Genomic DNA, 17,741 nt, shown 5'->3' on the forward strand with positions numbered 1-17,741 from the left:
TACCATACACTGCAACAGTAATCTTAAAAAATCCTAAATAATTTGGAAAATACAAAGATATAAACTTGTATGTGCATATAGGTGCGCATCATACATAACATAGGTGTAACATCAGCGAATGTGGATTTATGAAAAATATTAACTGTAAAATGAATATAGACAATAGCATGAAGGTGATTTCTACATGTCCGTTCGTATTGTTAATATCTTCTTTTTTAAGTCAAAAGTGAGCACGAAACAAGTCATGCGTTTCCAAGACTGAGTTCTTATATCCTCTCTTCTCAATACACACAGTATAGAGATTATATAAGGACAGGAGTGCGCACTCGGGTTTTAATCTCGGATGAAAAAATCGAAACAGTAGATGTCGCGTCGGTAGCATTTCTCAGAGATATAATGGGGGTATCAGTGGGGCTAACAGATACGATCTCTTAAAGTTAATACAGGAAAAACTGTTAGTTTCGATGTATAAATCAACATTAAAGCCTAACAACTTAATACGCTATTCCCAAAACTTTCCCACCACTTCTCGGATAAATGACGGTGATTTTCGTCTTTCTTGGGTTGTAAGAAAGACTTTTCTACAGTTAGTTTAGGTTCCATCGCGAGGCAGATTTTGGCCTTATTTACCGGTCCTCCTTTATTGCTCTGAGAGGTGTCTGTGAAGCTGGCACGACAATCTATGAATTTCAAAAAAATACTAAGAGTTTTGATAGCACTCATAGTTCTACAGTTCCTGACAAAAATTAAAAAGAGTTCCGCATTCCTTATATTAAAAAATCGAAATCGAAGAAATGTACTAACTTCGCGAATCTAGCACGACACTCTTCCCTCTAAAATACCAAAACGCGTTGAATATTATTATTTTTGACAACAGTTCTCGATAGTTCTGCTATAGTTCAGCCTATATATGCAATTTCAGATCGATATTCCAAAAATTAATAATTTTTTATGAATTTTTAATCTTCTCGACCAGGACGACACTTAGTGAAAATGTGTCGTGCTGATGATTTTCTCTAGTTTTAACGGCAATTCTGGACAGTTCTATAAGAGTTCTATCCTTTAGAAACATTTTTGCGCAGAGTTTCGAACGTTTACCATTTTATAAATAATTATTTAATTGTTTATTAATTTTCAGGAACTGAAGAACTATGAAAAGTGCTATCAGAACTCTTAGTATTTTTCTTTTTGTAGATTGTCGTGCCAGCTTCACAGACACCTCTGAGAGCGATTAATGACATCATTGGTCAATCACAGTTATTCCATTCTTCTGAGGAATGGATGTGATTGGCCAGTTTTCAAGTTTGACGTAACATCGGACGAGAGCGCACAAAAAGAATATAAATTTAGTTGTATTTATAAATTTAATGGAAATTAAATTTTTTTTATTTATATGTGAAGTTACATGTTAAGTGCTTTAAAATCTATAGCTTTTTAAATTTTTTACGGTTTTGTAAATTTAAAATAAAAAATTTGTTGTTCTTATTAATATTTTAATAAAAAATATTACCAAAGTAAATTTTTTATTTAATTCTATCTTGTTTTAACAATAAAAATAAAAAAAGGAAAAAGTAACGAATCGTTACTTTTGAAGTAACGGTAACGGTAACTAGTTATTTTTAAAAATAAGTAACTAATAACGGTAACGAGTAACGGTAACGAATTACTTTTAAAAAGTAACTTTCCCATCCCTGTTATTAATACGGTAAATGAAAGTTTTCATTCATAGAAACGAGGATTAAAATCATTAATATTTCGATTAACTTTTTCAATGGTGTTGAAAATGATAACAAGTGATCTTATGCCGCTACTAATTCTTTTATTTAAAAGGAAAATAGTAATTTCGCAAAATTATATACAATTTTAAAGATATGGGAAATAGTATTTTTATATATTTTGGTAGCTCTTTAAGAGTACATTTAATACTTATAAATACTAATTAATTAATTAATACTATTCAATTAACATTAAAGATGTTTTTCTTTTTTAAAATATATAATAATATGTTTAAATAATATTTTTTTAAATATAATATTGATGTTAAAAGATATATATATATATAAATATATATATATATATATATATATATATATATATATATATATATAGGTGTACCAAAATTCGCGGATGCGGAATGCACAGCATGATTGTTTGTATCAAAACAAACAATTTTTTCCTGTGGCAAAATTGCGTCTGAACATTACTTTTTAAATGAGAGCAACTTTAAATTAACGAAAGCGCTTTAGATTACGTTTGAATCAGGGGCGGCACGCGCACGACATATGTGGCATTTCAGCGTGTACTCTATTTTACTATTTCGCCACAGTTTTGACAAATATTATACATCATATCTAAATGTTGTGCCAATTATAATTATATTATCTAAATATTGTGCCTACTTATGTGCCAATGTCAATTTAATTTTTAATAATTTGAGCGAGCTTTCCTATTCATAAAATTATTAAATTTAACTTTCTCGCCCTTTACATAAACTGATACAATGTTATGACTATTGCCAGAATGCATGAATTGTTGAAATTTTTCCGCGAGTGTGTATTCTCTGAAATAATTTAAGGAGCTCTATTTTATTCTCATATCTATGATGAGAGCATCAAATTGTTTGCCTGGCATGAAATTACCGACTTTGTCCTCAATCGAAAGCGATAAATATAGTCAATATACACTTAATTAAAGACATATTTTGCACGATAATTATCGTTTCTAATATACAATACTCGAACTTTACCTTTAGCTCCTCCTAATGTTGCCATAGTGAACACATCTTTGTAATTAAGTGGTAGATCAGTACGTCCCGTTAGATATAGAGTATTTGATACATGTAAAGCTGACCTCATCTCATCCAACATGCTGTAATTTGGTCCAATTGAAACACCTGACAGAAGATACATTTATTATTAACGTAATAATGAATTATATCGACGTAATAATGTATTACATCGACCAGTTATTACATTGAATTTTATATAAAAATATGTCATTATTATAAATTTTTGCGAGACAAAATTCTTGTACCTGTTCCAAGACCGACATTAATATTATGTGATTTTATTTTCCGTACATCGCAAAGTCCGCTTTTCAGATTTAAATTCGATGATGGACAGTGAATTATAGCTGTTCCTCGATTCGCAAGCGTGTTAAGTTCATCATCGGATAGATAGATCCCATGTACTAATGTTGTCTGTAAAAAAAGATTAAATCTGTATTATAAGCATACATTTAATCGGAACATCTCTATTGTATATGAAAATATATACAGGGTGTCCCATTTTAAGTGTCCACCCCAAATATCTCTCTCATTTTTGATTTTAGAGAAAAATGGTTCAGACATGTTTTGTATGGTTTCGAGGGGGCCATAAGATGGTACCATTGATTTGACCTTGAAGAGTCATTTGAAGGTCACGTGAAGGTCACTTCAATTTTTTTAAATGGAACACCCTATATATTTTTACACATTCTTGTAGCTCATCTCGAGGGCTTTCCAAAACACTATAATTAAGTTAGTTTTCATTAAGTACTTTTCGAGTTATGAAGCTTGAAATCATTTCTTAATTTTACATAAACCGTAAAATATCTTGTAAAACATTCATTTTTCGATTATCTTACCTTAATACTTTTATGCACAAAATAATGAGAGGAATCAACTGGTGTAAAGAAAACACATAGTTGTTTCGAAGAAAAAAAATGTAATTGTTAATTGCAAATTAACTAAAATCTCTAAAATCAAAATTGTTAATTGCAAATTAACTAAAATCTCTAAAATAAAAAATGAGAGATATTTGGGGTAGACACTTAAAATGGGACACCCTGTATAGTATTGATTCTTTTATAATCTACTTAATAGATTGACAAAGCAAAATTAAATCTTACCTTGTTGGTAAGAAGTCCAGCTTGTAAGAAGATGTTTTCGTAAACATCTGTGTATGTCAGTTCTCCGAATTTTTCTTTCATTGCTTTTATGTCGCTTTTTTCAGTTTCGGCGATGAGACTCTACAGAGAATGAAAAACAAGTTGAATTGATACTAATGTGTGATGAATATTGCATAAGTATACCTGTGTATATGTAAATCATTGGGCGAAGCGTGGCACAGTAGACAGTGCACTAGTCTACAAAGCCAAAGGTCTCATGTTCGATTCCCGGTAGAATCGAAAAATTGTATCTCGTTCGCTCCTCTCTCGGAAAGCAATGGCAAACCTCTGAGAAATTCTTGCCAAGAAAGAGAGAGATCAGATAATGATGTAAATCATTTTCTCGGTAATCTAAATATTTCTCTCACAGCTTTTATTTCGTCTTCATTTTCGTCACATTTCCGGGTTATATTGCGATGCATAGTAGCAAGCGGTTTTCATCCCAGTTTCTACAGTTCGATCCTGCAATTAAAACAACATTTATACAACAATGAAAATAACATTTAAACAACAATTAAAATAATAATGAAAAGATAAGAATCTTTTAGGTCAAATACAATTATTATATTTTACATATTTTTTATAGCATTATTTTAAATATTACTGTGTGTTATTTTATATTATGTATACACTATTATTTTTTGATATTTTTCGCAAAAAATAGTTAATCGAAATGTATTACATACCACAACTGCTTCAAATACGTTTCTTGAAAATTTTTCATCAGCATATTGCTTTTCCAATGGAAAAGTATAGATTTCTAGCCAGTTTTTTACGTAACCCAACCCAAAATTCGGAAGCTGCACTGCGTGTGTATGGCAATCGATAAATCCAGGTATTATAAATTGCCCTGGATATAAATCACCATGGAACATTGCGCGAAAATCCTTTAATAATTGATGAGGTTCTGGCGGACGTTCAATAACATCAATAATTTGGATATTGTATAATACAGATGTTAATAAAAATATAATTATTGTTTTATTTTATCTACACTCCTGGACAAAATTAACGCATAATTTTTTTTTCACTTTTTCTTTAAAATTTTTCGTTAAAATTTAAATATCGGTTCTTAAAGAAAAAAAGTGAAAAAAAATTATGCGTTAATTTTGTCCAGGAGTATACATTGGATGAATTACTAATAAAACTAATTAAAATAGTATTAATAAAACTAACTGATAAAAATAAAAGTAAAAATAATATATGGAATATTAAATACCGCTATCCTCGACGAGAATTCCAACATTGTCTGTAAAAACAACTTCGTTATTTTGATTCGTGTGAATCATAGAACCTTATCATAAAAACCTTTCGTTGTGCTGCTGAGATTCGTTGCATTGTATATGTTATTTAAATATATACAATCGCCATTGGAACAATATAATAAAATATGTTATTATTAGCAGAAGCTTTAAAATATTTCTCTTTATCTTTATATTATATAATCTTTCTAATACAACTACAATAAAATTAATTTTTCAAAAAAAAACTATAAATAACGGATTTTTTTCTTATATTACCATTCATTATGTACTCTATAATAATAAAAGAATAGATAATTGTGCAAATAATTTTATTTCTGCATAAAAGAACATACATGTATATACGTAATATTATTATTGTGTATTTTTATTACAAATAACACAACGTTCGAAACCGTTATTTTAAAATGGTCAAAATTCAATCACGTAGATTTTATGTGGGCTAAGGATGCGCACAAATTTGTGTACGAGAGAGCACTCAAAAGTTTGTGAAAAAAAAAAATTTAAATAATATTATATCAATGGGATGATATTACGTAGACAATTAAAATAAACGATGAATATTTCACACTAAGTCTTTATTAATTGATGCTATTGATGGCAATCACAATCGTCAGTTTGATGGAACGTAAAGTTATAACATTTTAATATTATTTGCGATTAGTGCAAGGACGAATTAGTATGACACGCATGTTTTCAAGAAATCGTTGTGGCGAATGATTAATTGTTGCGGTAAATAGTAAGAACGCGCAATTGACAAGTATATACAAATTACAATATAAAAGCGAAGAGATGTCAAATGAATATATAATTCTTCAATCCATTTTTTGCGATTTATTACATGTATGCTTATCGACGCATCTACGCATATTTTCGATAGCAGTGACGCGAATCATTCGAATTTGTTGCGAGGAAAATTGTTCAAATATATAAATCATATATATAAATATATAATATATATAATTTACATAGAATGATACATATATTTATTAATCTTCGCAGAAATTTTCGTAAATTGCAATAAAATAGATAGAAAGCGAAATGCTGAAAAAAAAATTATCGGCGTTTATCTTTTTAAAGAACTAGCGGCAAATTTTTTGAGCAGCAGATAAAAGTTGCATTCAACGATTAAAAGTATTTTAGTCCTTATATATGTGCATTTTGTATTTTGTGCTGTAAATTTGGCAAATTATCTTGTATATGTAAGTGATGATATAAATTTAAATTTTAGATGTTGCTCGGAACAGAGAACTATGTATCAACCGTTTCATTCTTTTCATTTTATTTTAAATCGGGAGCTCTTCTTGTAGCTTCGAAACAAATGTTGTTTTCCCGAGAGTCAGAATAAAAGTATGCGAAATATTATCCCCATCAGCGTAGCAACGATAAATAATAGTAGTAATCAAACATGTAACGAGTTAATTTGCTCGGTATTCGGGAGCAAGAAGATCCATTTTGTATTTATATGTGACGGGACTACTTTTTCTATCACGGCAATTTTCTCGGAAGAATCCCTATTTAGAAGAAGTACCGAAGGGGACGACTCCTCTCTACAAAATCGAATCGACAACAGCTTTCCACTCTGACACACGATACTTCTCACTCAGATCACAATAAATCTTTATCTTATAATTTAATTTTACGTCAATTTTACATTTATTTTATAATTTAATTTTACGCATTTTATTATCCTCCTGCCTTTTCATTTGACCATCCTATATGTACACATATTGAGGACAAGGATAATTGCTTACATATAAATTTATATTTTTTTCGAAATGCCTTTGTGCTCGTGTGATTAATAATACAATAATATCTTATTCATATTCTTTTCTTCCAGCTGATAAAAAATAGTCATAAAAACAATGACGATTTATTCTAATATGATGATAAGCAGCGTGTAAAAAGCAGTTAGTATCTATGTCGCGCAGTAGCATCTATGTATATCGTCTTCGCGCGTTCTGCTTAATTTTCAACGACATATATCTCAATACTCCGAAAAACTCTCGAATTATCCGTTTCCTTTCGCTGTTTATTGAATCATTCATTGATGAAATGAAATTGATCGGGCTTATATATTTGCTGTCGTTTTGTAGTCATCTTAGAGCGGCTCCGATAAATGTGACCTCTGAGATAAGTATGCTCATTAGGAGAATAATATGGACTAATTGGAATCAGTCAAACATCGAATTCAATCCTGATTCTGTTCTCGACACGGTAAACGATAGTTTTCATTCATAGAAACGAGGATTAAATCTTTAATATTTCGATTAATTTCTTTAATGTTGTTGAAAGTGATAAAAAGTAATCTGCAGTTACTGGCCGCGTTCTGTCATTCAGAACGAAAATCGCATAGTTCCGCAAAATTATACTATATTATAGTTTTTAAAAATACATAGAATAGTATTTTCATACATTTTTGTTGCTTTTGAAGGGTTGATTTAATATTTAATTATTAATACTGCGCAATTAACATTAAATTCCTCTTCTTTCTTTATTTTAAAATGTAAAATAACGTCAAATGTGTATGTCTGCATGCTTATGCCTATGAAAATAAATATGTTATGCATTTCTTGTTGCTCAAATATATTTAAAGTTCAGATCAGTTTTTCCTCTTTCTTACACAGTCTCTTTTCAGCCGGAGATGATAAGAAAAGCGGGTTATCCTGCGGAATCTCACGTTGTAATGACGGAGGACGGCTATCTCTTGACGTTACATCGTATCCCAGGTGGCAATGATTCTTTACCCGTGCTGCTGCAGCATGGTTTTTTAGGCAGCTCCGCTGACTGGGTTGTTCTTGGCAAAAACAAAGCATTGCGTATGACCATTAATCAATTTTTAAACTCATACATGTATCATAAAATCATGTCGTCAATTTTGCCTTTATCATAAAAATGCCACAAAATTTGAAAATTAATCTTATATGTATGCTAAGATATTATATGGAAAGTAAGTGACGTGTTAAATATTGTAAGCAATTTTTTTGAATTTTAGCTTACCTTTTAGCAGATCAGGGATATGATGTTTGGTTGGGAAATTTTCGTGGTAATATTTACTCGAAGGCACATATCTCCTTCTCTCCGTCGAATTTGACATTTTGGGATTTTAGGTACTAGCATAAAATATGAATAATAATGTTATAAAAATGAGATAATAATAATAAATTGTTACAATATTTGTTTTTACTTGACGTAATACGTAAGGATTTGTTACACTTATATACACGTACTTATTTGTTCGAAAATGCATCATTTGCAAGATATCTTACATTTTATTGTACCAATATAAATATTGTTTTTCTTCTTGATTGTTGGTAAATCATTCTTTGTGCAAAATTTTAGTTTCTGCTTTAAAACGCAATTTTCTGTGTGTGTGTGTGTGTGTGTGCGCGCGCGCGCGTGTGTGTGTATGTGAGACCGTGTACATATTTATATATTTTATGATATATCGATTAAATTTTTCGTTAGCTACAACGAAATGGGCATCTATGATTCAGCCGCGATGATTACATTTATCACGAATATGAGATCCAAACCATTGCATACATTTATTGGTCATTCTATGGGCACAACTAGTTTTTTCATAATGGCGTCAGAGCGCCCGAAAATCGCTCAAATGGTGCAAATGATGATCAGTCTCGCGCCAGCAGTCTTTACAAACCACATGCAGAGTCCGATACAATACTTGAATCCATTTAGAAATGAGATTAAGGTAAAGTAATTTAATGGTGATACAGTATTAAAAGATATACACTTAATTTTTATTATAATGTAATAATTATTTAAAACAATGTGAAAAAATAAAGTACATCTTTAAATAAAGTACTTTTTTTGTTAGAGATATAGTTTGTAAACCATTATCTGAAGATGGAAAAATAATGTTAACAGCGTTAGAAATAAGTGTTATGGCACATAAACAATGTAAATAATATAACGGTAGCAATAACCAAATCGATATTTCGGATTAACTATTTAAATTTAATAATCGATTCATATTAATACTTGACTATGATTGATCAATCAACTACATTATTTTATTGTAAGCAATAAATGAACACGATCATATGTTGACTTAATGTTGACAACATTATAATGTATTATTTTTCAATTCTTATGCTATCAATAGAATGAAACAAATTTCTGGCAGAACAGAAAAAAAAGATTTGTCTGACAATGAAATATGAATGATAAATGCAGTAGATTGCTTTTTTAATAAAACATCCTTTGATGAAATTAATTCTGAACATTTAAAATCTTACATATTTTTTCTTGCTTCACATTTTGCTTGTTTATGCTGTACATATTCAATTTTGGGCTACAATTACAATTTTAAGAGGACATTCTATGACGATTTAAAATTAAATTTGTAACGCCTTTTAAAGCTTTTATAAATTATTCTAATAGATTTAAAAAATTGGTTAAAAATTTATTAATTTATTCTCAAAATTAAAACAAAACTCGGACAAGAAAGTTACAAGATTTACAATAAGTTACATAATTATTAAGATATTTAATTGCAGATGGCGATGCAATTGTTCTTTCACGATGAATTCCTCGGGGATTCTGTGAGATTTCTTTTGAAAGATATCTGCGACCAGAACATTGAATTTTGTTCCAATATCATGTTTATGATCTGCGGTGATGATCGCGAACAGTTTAACAATGTAAGTAATAATAATTTGCTGTTAAAATACAACTCCGATCAATTCTTTAAATATCGCATTCCGTGATGATTTCACGATCGCGTGATCAACTTCATACACATGTATATCATTATTGTATTTTATTTATTGTTAGACTCTACTGCCTGTTATCTTGAATAATTACCCGGCCGGCTCCTCCACTAAGACTATTCTGCATTTCGTCCAGGTATTTGAATCAGGCAAGTTTCGCAAATACGATTACGGTCGCGAGAGAAATCTATTGATTTATAATTCGATGGAACCACCAAATTATAATTTATCGAATACCAAAGTACCAATCGCGTTGTTTTACGGCGATAATGACTGGTTAATCAGCACAGAGGTAAGCAATGAAAAATAGGTATTTATTCAAATAATGGAAATGTATATAGTAAGGAATCACTTGACTGTATATAAATCGAATTTTAAATTACTTAATTGGGAATGTAATTGAAAAGAAATCGCATACGATAACTCACAAAAATATTTATTCAAGGATGTGAAAAGATTGTACCATTTACTGCCTAATGTAGTGGACATGTACGAAGTGCCGTGGTCCAAATTCAATCACGTGGATTTTATGTGGAGCAAAGATGCCTCAAAACTCGTATACAATAGGATTCTGAAGATCATGAGAAGAGAAAATCCAAACAATGTTACATCAGTGAAATAATATTGTCAACAATCAAAATTAAAGATAAATGTTACACGCTAGATTTTCATTAATATTGTAATGTGATGATTGTAATCATTCATTCAATGAAATGTAAACTTATAATATCTTAGTATTCTTTACAACATCCAAAAATGTTTATTTTGCGTTCAAAGATTCGGAAGAAAAATTTATTTATAACTCGTAGATGGAGCAACTAATTTAGAAACATTTAATTCCCAGTTATTTTTCACGTCTTGTCCTGCATACGATTACTAGATCTATGTTGTGATTCTTTTAGATGTTCAATATTGTATTCATTTTGGTGTTTGAGTCATTTGATTTTTGCGATTACAGTTTACAAATTTTCCGAATTATACGACATATAATACGATGCATAACACTTCAGCGATTTTTTTTATATACTTTCTACTTTCCGTTTGTAATAAAAATAATTTTCTCATTTTTTTTAATTTGCAGTTAACAATTACAATATTCTACATATAAATTTATATATTATATACATTATATCGTAACGTACTTGCTGTTAGTTTTATTGTTCTATATTGCAATTTCGGCAATTTACCTTCTACAATATGCATTTTCCGAAATACGTTATGATTGTATGACTAATAAGACGATAATATTATTTATTTCTTTCCTTCATAACTAATAAAAGAAAATCGTTAATTAAATAGAGATTTGTTATAACATTAAATAATTAACTATTACTCGCTGTCGTATTTATCTTTCACTTTTACTTTTATACTTATTTTCTTCGATAATACGTCACAAAATTCTTACATCGTTCATTTTTTAAATTTTTATTGAATCACTCTATCGATCGATGCTATGAGATTGATCGTGTATATGTATTTAGTGACATTTTGCGGTAATTCCGATTCAGCGCTGGTAAATGTTATTACACTCGAGTCAAGTGCAAGAGAATATCTTGAATTAACTGGATTTGATCGAAAAATATTAAAATCTCTATGTAATTCTTGAAACGGTAAGTATATCTTTATAACTCATTGAAATGAGAACTAACATTTTTATTTCTCTTTGTTTTCTTTGAATGCTATCAAGAAATGCTTGATAACGATTTCCGCTTTTTAATTCAAAACTGAAATTTAGACGAAAAGTTAAATGAATTTATATAATTCTTAAACCTATTTTTTTGCGATTTATCACACATATGCATACCGATTGACCTTTGTATAATTATGGGAACAATAACACGAATTATTCGAATTTGTTGTGGGAAAAATAGTTCGAATATAATCGAGTAAGTGTATATGTAATCTTATATAGAATATATACATATACAATATATTTTTGATGTTAATGTACGTATATATTTGATTTTGGCAGAAGTTTTCGAAAATTGCAATAAAACAGATAGAAAGTGAGATAAGAACTCGCAACAAATTTCTCGAACAATAGATAAAAGTTGAATTCAAGGATTAAAAGTAATTTATTTCTCATATATGTATAAGCGTTTTTTACCTCATGCTATAAATTTGACAGTTTATCTTGTATACATAAGCTATAACATTAAAATTTAAATACGAAATGCCTGTAATAGGAGAGAGCGATGTATCAACCATTCGACTCTTCCTGTTTTGAGTTTGGAACTCCTTTTTTCCGCTTCGAAACAAATGTCGTTTTCCCGAAAATCAGGATAAAAGTATGCAAAATATTATCCCCATCGACGTAGTAACGAAAAATAATAGTAGTAATCGAACATGTAACGAGTTAATTGGCTCGATATTCGGGAACAAGAAGATCCATTTTGCATTTATATATGACGGGACTACTTTTTCTATCACGGCAATTTTCTCGGAAGAATTTCTATTTAGAAGAAGACCGAAAGGGACGAGTCCTTTCTACAAAATCGGATCGGAGCTCTTTCTATTCTGATTCACGATATATCTCCTGTTAGATTGCAATAAATCTTTATCATATAATTTAATTTTATGTTAATTTTACATTTATTTTATAATTTAATTTTATTCATTTTATTACTCTTCCGTCTTTATCATTTGGCCATTCTATACGTACACATTTTGAGGACAAGGAAAACCGCTTATATATAAATTTATATTTTTCTCCAAACGCCTTTGTGCCCGTATGATGTGCTCGTATAATAATACAATAATATCTTTTTCTTCTTCTTTTTTTCCAGCTGATAAAAATGGTAATCATAAATACAATGACGATTCATTCCAATATGATGGTACGCAGCATAAAAAGCAGTTAGTATCTATGTCGCGCAGTAGTACCTATATCGCTTTCGCATGTTCTGCTTAATTTTCAACGACATATATCTCGATGCTCCAAAAAACTCTCGAATTATCCGTTTTCTTTCACTGTTTATTGAATCATTCATTGAAATGAAATTGATCGGGTTCGTGTACTTGCTGTCGTTTCGTAGTCATCTAAGTGCGGCTCCGATAAATGTGACCTCTGACATAAGTATGCTCATTAGGAGAATAATATGGACTAATTGGAATCAGTCCAACATCGAATTCAATCCTGATTCCATTCTCGACACGGTAAATGAAAGTTTTCATTCATCGAAACGAGGATTAAAATCTTTAATGTTTCGATTAATTTCTTCAATGTTGTTGAAAGTGATAGAAAGTGATTTGCTGTTACTGGCCGCGTTCTCTTATTCAAAACGAAAATCGCATATGTCCGCAAAATAATACTATATCATAGTCTTTAAAAATACATAGAATAATATTTTTGTTGCTTTTGAAAAGTTGATTTAATATTTAATTATTAATATTGCTCAATTAACATTAAATTTCTTTTCTTTTTTTCATTTCAAAATAACGCGAAATATGTATGTTTGCATGCCTATTCCTACAAAAATAAATATATTATGCATTTCGTGTTTCTCAAATTTATTTCCAGTTCAGATCAGTTTTTCCTCTTTCTTACACAATCTTTTTTCAGCCGGAGATGATAAGAAAAGCGGGTTATCCTGCGGAATCTCACGTTGTAATGACGGAGGACGGCTATCTCTTGACGTTACATCGTATCCCAGGTGGCAACGATTCTTTACCCGTGCTGCTGCAGCATGGTCTTTTATGCAGCTCCGCTGACTGGGTTGTTCTTGGCAAAGGCAAAGCATTGGGTATGATCGTCAATCAATTTTTAAATTCAAATATGTATCACAAAACCGTTATCATATCACTAATTTCGTTTCTATCGTAAAAATGTCACAAAATTTGAAAGTTCGTATTATATATATATATATATATATATATATATATATATATATATATAATATGATACATGAAAATGTAAGTAATATGATAAATACACATACAATATTTTTTTATTTTAGCTTACTTATTAGCGGATCGGAGATACGATGTTTGGTTGGGCAATTTTCGAGGTAATACATACTCGAAGGCACATATTTCCCTATCTCCTTTGAATTCGACATTTTGGAATTTCAGGTATAAAATAATATAAAATAAAATACTAGTATAAAATAGGAGTAATGGTATTATAAAAATAAAATAATAATATTTGTTTTAATTTAACGCAAGGAATAGTTTAACTTATTATATATATATATATATATATATATATATATATAAATGAATATATATATAAAAATAAATGAATATATATATATATATATATATATATATTCATTTATTTTTTTTTCATTTACTTATATTTTCGAAAATGCATTGTTTTCAAGATATCTCACCTCTTATTATATAGCCAATACATTTGCTATTTTTCTTGAGTTTTGATTTAAGTCATTCTTTGTGCAAAATTTTAATTTCTATTTTTACAATATATCTTACATATCATATACATATGTATGTAATATATGTATTTATTTTGTCTATACATGTATGTGTGATCGTGTACATATTTATATATTTTATGACATATCGAATGAATTTTTCATTAGCTTTCACGAAATGGGCATCTATGATTTACCCGCGATGATTACATTTATCACGAATATGAGATCCCAACCATTGCACACATATATTGGTCATTCTATGGGCACAACTAGTTTTTTTATAATGGCATCAGAGCGTCCGAAAATCGCTCAAATGGTGCAAATGATGATCGGTCTTGCGCCAGCAGTTCTTATAAACCACATGAAGAGTCCGGTACGATACTTGAACCCATTTATAAGTGAGATTGAGGTAAAGTAATATAATGATGATACTGTTAAAAGATATATAATGTATTATCACGTAATAATAATATATAATAGTTTAAATAATATCAAAAAATAAAGCATAATTTTATACTTTTGTCAGATAAAGTTTGTAAACTGTTATTATCTGAATTAGAAAAAATAATAAACGGCATTGAAGTAAATGTTATGGCACTTAAAAAAAAAAAGCAATATAATGTTAGTAATAATCAAACTGACATTACTGATTAGCTACTTAAATCTAATAATCGATTCATATAAATACTAGACTGTGATTGATTGATGCTCATTTACAGCTTATGTCTTTTTATACGTTTTTGACTTAATGTACTATTTTTCAATTCTTATTCTACCAATCAGAATGAAACAAATTCCTGGCAAAATAAAAAAAAAGTATTAAAATCATCAAAAATTTTGTAAAAAAAGAATCTATTGCATTTCACAATTATATTTCTTTGTCTTACAATATATAATAAATTAGAAATGCAATTGATTCCCTTTTTACAAAATTTTCGAAAATTTTAATTCTAAACTTTACAAATTTACATCCTTTTTCATATTTGTTTACTGTACATATTCAATTTTTGGTTTCAATTTTAGAAGAAGATACCTTCGACGAGTTAAAATTAAAATATCTCTTGAAGCTTCTATTAAGATTAACTTAAGTTGTTAAAAAAATTTGTTAAAAATTTATTAATTCATTTTCAAAATCGATAAAACTCTCGAATAAAGAAGAATTACAATTAAATTACATAACGATTAAGAGATTTTCAATTACAGATAGTGATGCGATTGTTCTTCCACGATGAATTCTTCCAAAGCGACTTTGTGAGATTTCTTTTGAAAAACATCTGCGACCAGAATATTAGTCTCGGAGAGATCTGCTTCAATTTCATGTTTATGATCTGGGGTGATGATCGCGAACAGCTTAACAATGTAAGTAATAATATAAGTATGTAAGTAACAATAATTTGCTGTTGAACTACAACTCCGATCGAATCTATGAATACCGTATTCCGTGATGATTTCAAGATCACACTTCAGGTGGAACTTTATATATATATCATTATTGTTTTCTATTTATTGTTAGACTCTACAGCCTGTCATCTTGAATCATTTCCCGAACAGCGTCTCGGCTAAAACGCTACTGCATTACGCCGAAATATTTGAATCGAAGAAGTTTCGCAAATACGATTACGGTCGCGTGAAAAATCTGTTGATCTATAATTCTATGGACCCACCGAATTACGATTTATCGAATATTACAGTATCAGTCGCGTTGTTTTATGCCGATAATGACTGGTTAATCAGCACAGAGGTAAGCACAATGGAAAATAAGTATTTATTTAAATAATGGAAATGTATATAGAGCAAGGAATCACTTGAACGTATATAAACCGAATCTTAAATTACTTAATTGGAAAGGTAATTGAAAAGAAATCGCATACAATAACTCACAAAAATATTTCTTCAAGGATGTGAAAAGATTATACCATTTACTGCCCAATGTAGTGGATATGTACGAAGTACCGTGGTCTAAATTCAATCACCTGGATTTTATATGGGCAAAAGATGCGTCAAAACTCGTATACGACAGGATTCTCAAGATCATGGGAAGCGATAATCCAAAGAGCGTTACATCAGTAGAATAATATTGTCAACAATCAAAATTAAAGATAAATGTTACGCGCTAGATCTTCAGTAATATTGATGATTGTAATTGTTCATTTAATGAAACGTAAACTTATAATATCTTAGTATTATTTACAATATCCAAAAATGTTTATTAAACGTTTAAAGATTCGGGAGCAACATTGTTTTTATAACTTGCAGATGGAACAACTAATTTAAAAATATTTAATTTCCAGTTATTTTTCATCTGTCTTGTCTTATATATGATTATTAGGCCTATGTTGTGGTTTTTTTAGATGTTCAATATTATATTCATTCTGGTGTTTGTATCATTTGATTTTATTTTTGCGATTTCAGTATACACATTTTCCGAATTATGCGATACACAAGACTTCAGTAATTTTTTTTTATGTACTTTCTAACCGTTTGTAATAAAAATAATTATAATTAATCTTCTTGTTTTTTTTTTAATTTGCAGTAAACGATACAATATTATATATATATATATATATATATATATATATATATAAATTTATATATTATATATATTGTAACTACTGCTGTTAGCTTTATTGTTCTATATTGCAATTTCGGTAATTTACCTTCTACAATATACATTTTCCGAAATGCGTTATGATTATATGGCTAAGATGATATAATTTTTTCTTTCTTCACTTTATAGCTAATAAAAGAAAATCGCCAATAAAATAAAGATTTGTTATAACAATAAGTGATATAATAAGTAACCAACTATTACTCGCAGTAGTATTTATTTCACTTTTACTTTTATACTTATTTTCTTGGATAATACGTCGAAAAATTCTTTCATCCTTCATTTTTTAAATTTTTTATTGAATCACTCTATCGATCGATGCTATGAGATTGATCGTGTATATGTATTTAGCGTGACATTTTGCGGTCATTCCGATTCAGCGTTGATAAATGTTATTACACTCGAGTCCAGGCAAGAGAATATCTTGAATTAACTGGATTTGACCGAAAAACATTAAAATCTCTATGTAATTCTCGAAAGTGTATCTTCATAATTGTAATTCTCGGTAAGTGTATCTTTATAACTCATTGAAATGAGAACTAAAATTTTTATTTCTTTTAGGTTTCTTCAAATGCTGTTAAGAAATGCTTGAAAACGATTGTCACTTTTTAATTCAAAACTTAGGCGAAATTAAAGCGAAAAGTTAAATGAATTTATATAATTCCTAAAGCGATTCTTTTGCGATTTATCATACATATGCGTATGGATCTACCTTTGTATAATTATGACAGAAATTACTCGAATCATTTGAATTTGCTGTGGGAAAAATTGTTCAAATATAATCGAGTAAATGTATATATAATTTCATAAAGAATATATACATATATGCATATTC

General features: G+C 29.2%; 3 protein-coding genes across 5 annotated transcripts in view; 1 reads left to right on the forward strand and 2 right to left on the reverse strand.

The window, feature by feature from the left end:
• The window catches only part of LOC145965271 (lipase 3-like), a 175,743-nt gene that overhangs the window by 72,863 nt on the left and 85,139 nt on the right, over positions 1–17,741 (reverse strand). The window lies entirely within an intron of this gene.
• Positions 2,121–4,326, reverse strand: LOC145965317 (guanine deaminase-like). The gene is made up of 5 exons (XM_083088771.1): positions 4,072–4,326; positions 3,889–4,008; positions 3,034–3,199; positions 2,747–2,893; positions 2,121–2,663 (listed from the first exon to the last, which is right to left on the reverse strand). The coding sequence occupies exons 2-5, from the start codon at positions 3,967–3,969 to the stop codon at positions 2,581–2,583; spliced, it is 477 nt and encodes a 158-aa protein (XP_082944897.1). The 5' UTR covers positions 3,970–4,008; positions 4,072–4,326; the 3' UTR covers positions 2,121–2,580.
• LOC145965330 (lipase 3-like) lies at positions 7,111–16,505 on the forward strand. Its single transcript, XM_083088789.1, has 12 exons — positions 7,111–7,406; positions 7,828–8,008; positions 8,185–8,299; positions 8,658–8,901; positions 9,710–9,853; positions 9,987–10,058; positions 13,485–13,665; positions 13,879–13,993; positions 14,464–14,707; positions 15,502–15,657; positions 15,812–16,039; positions 16,197–16,505. Exons 1-12 carry the CDS (start codon positions 7,245–7,247, stop codon positions 16,371–16,373), a joined length of 2,019 nt encoding a protein of 672 aa, XP_082944915.1. The 5' UTR covers positions 7,111–7,244; the 3' UTR covers positions 16,374–16,505.

The sequence above is a fragment of the Camponotus vicinus genome, unplaced genomic scaffold (assembly GCF_025532165.1).
Source record: "Camponotus vicinus isolate PSW18456_S1 unplaced genomic scaffold, iyCamVici1.0 SCAF_14, whole genome shotgun sequence".
Taxonomy (NCBI): Eukaryota; Metazoa; Arthropoda; class Insecta; order Hymenoptera; family Formicidae; genus Camponotus; species Camponotus vicinus.

What these genes read in the sequence shown, in the direction of transcription:
- LOC145965330 (XM_083088789.1), top strand. Translation starts at nt 7,245, where the DNA reads ATGAAATTGATCGGGCTTATATATTTGCTGTCGTTTTGTAGTCATCTT. An exon ending in TGGCAAAAACAAAGCATTGC is followed by an intron (nt 8,009 to 8,184) that starts GTATGACCATTA and finishes TTTGAATTTTAG; the next exon opens with CTTACCTTTTAGCAGATCAG. An exon ending in ATCGCGAACAGTTTAACAAT is followed by an intron (nt 9,854 to 9,986) that starts GTAAGTAATAAT and finishes ATTTATTGTTAG; the next exon opens with ACTCTACTGCCTGTTATCTT.
- LOC145965317 (XM_083088771.1), bottom strand. Translation starts at nt 3,969, where the DNA reads ATGAAAGAAAAATTCGGAGAACTGACATACACAGATGTTTACGAAAAC. An exon ending in TAATGTCGGTCTTGGAACAG is followed by an intron (nt 2,894 to 3,033) that starts GTACAAGAATTT and finishes ATCTTCTGTCAG; the next exon opens with GTGTTTCAATTGGACCAAAT. An exon ending in AACATTAGGAGGAGCTAAAG is followed by an intron (nt 2,664 to 2,746) that starts GTAAAGTTCGAG and finishes GACTATATTTAT; the next exon opens with CGCTTTCGATTGAGGACAAA.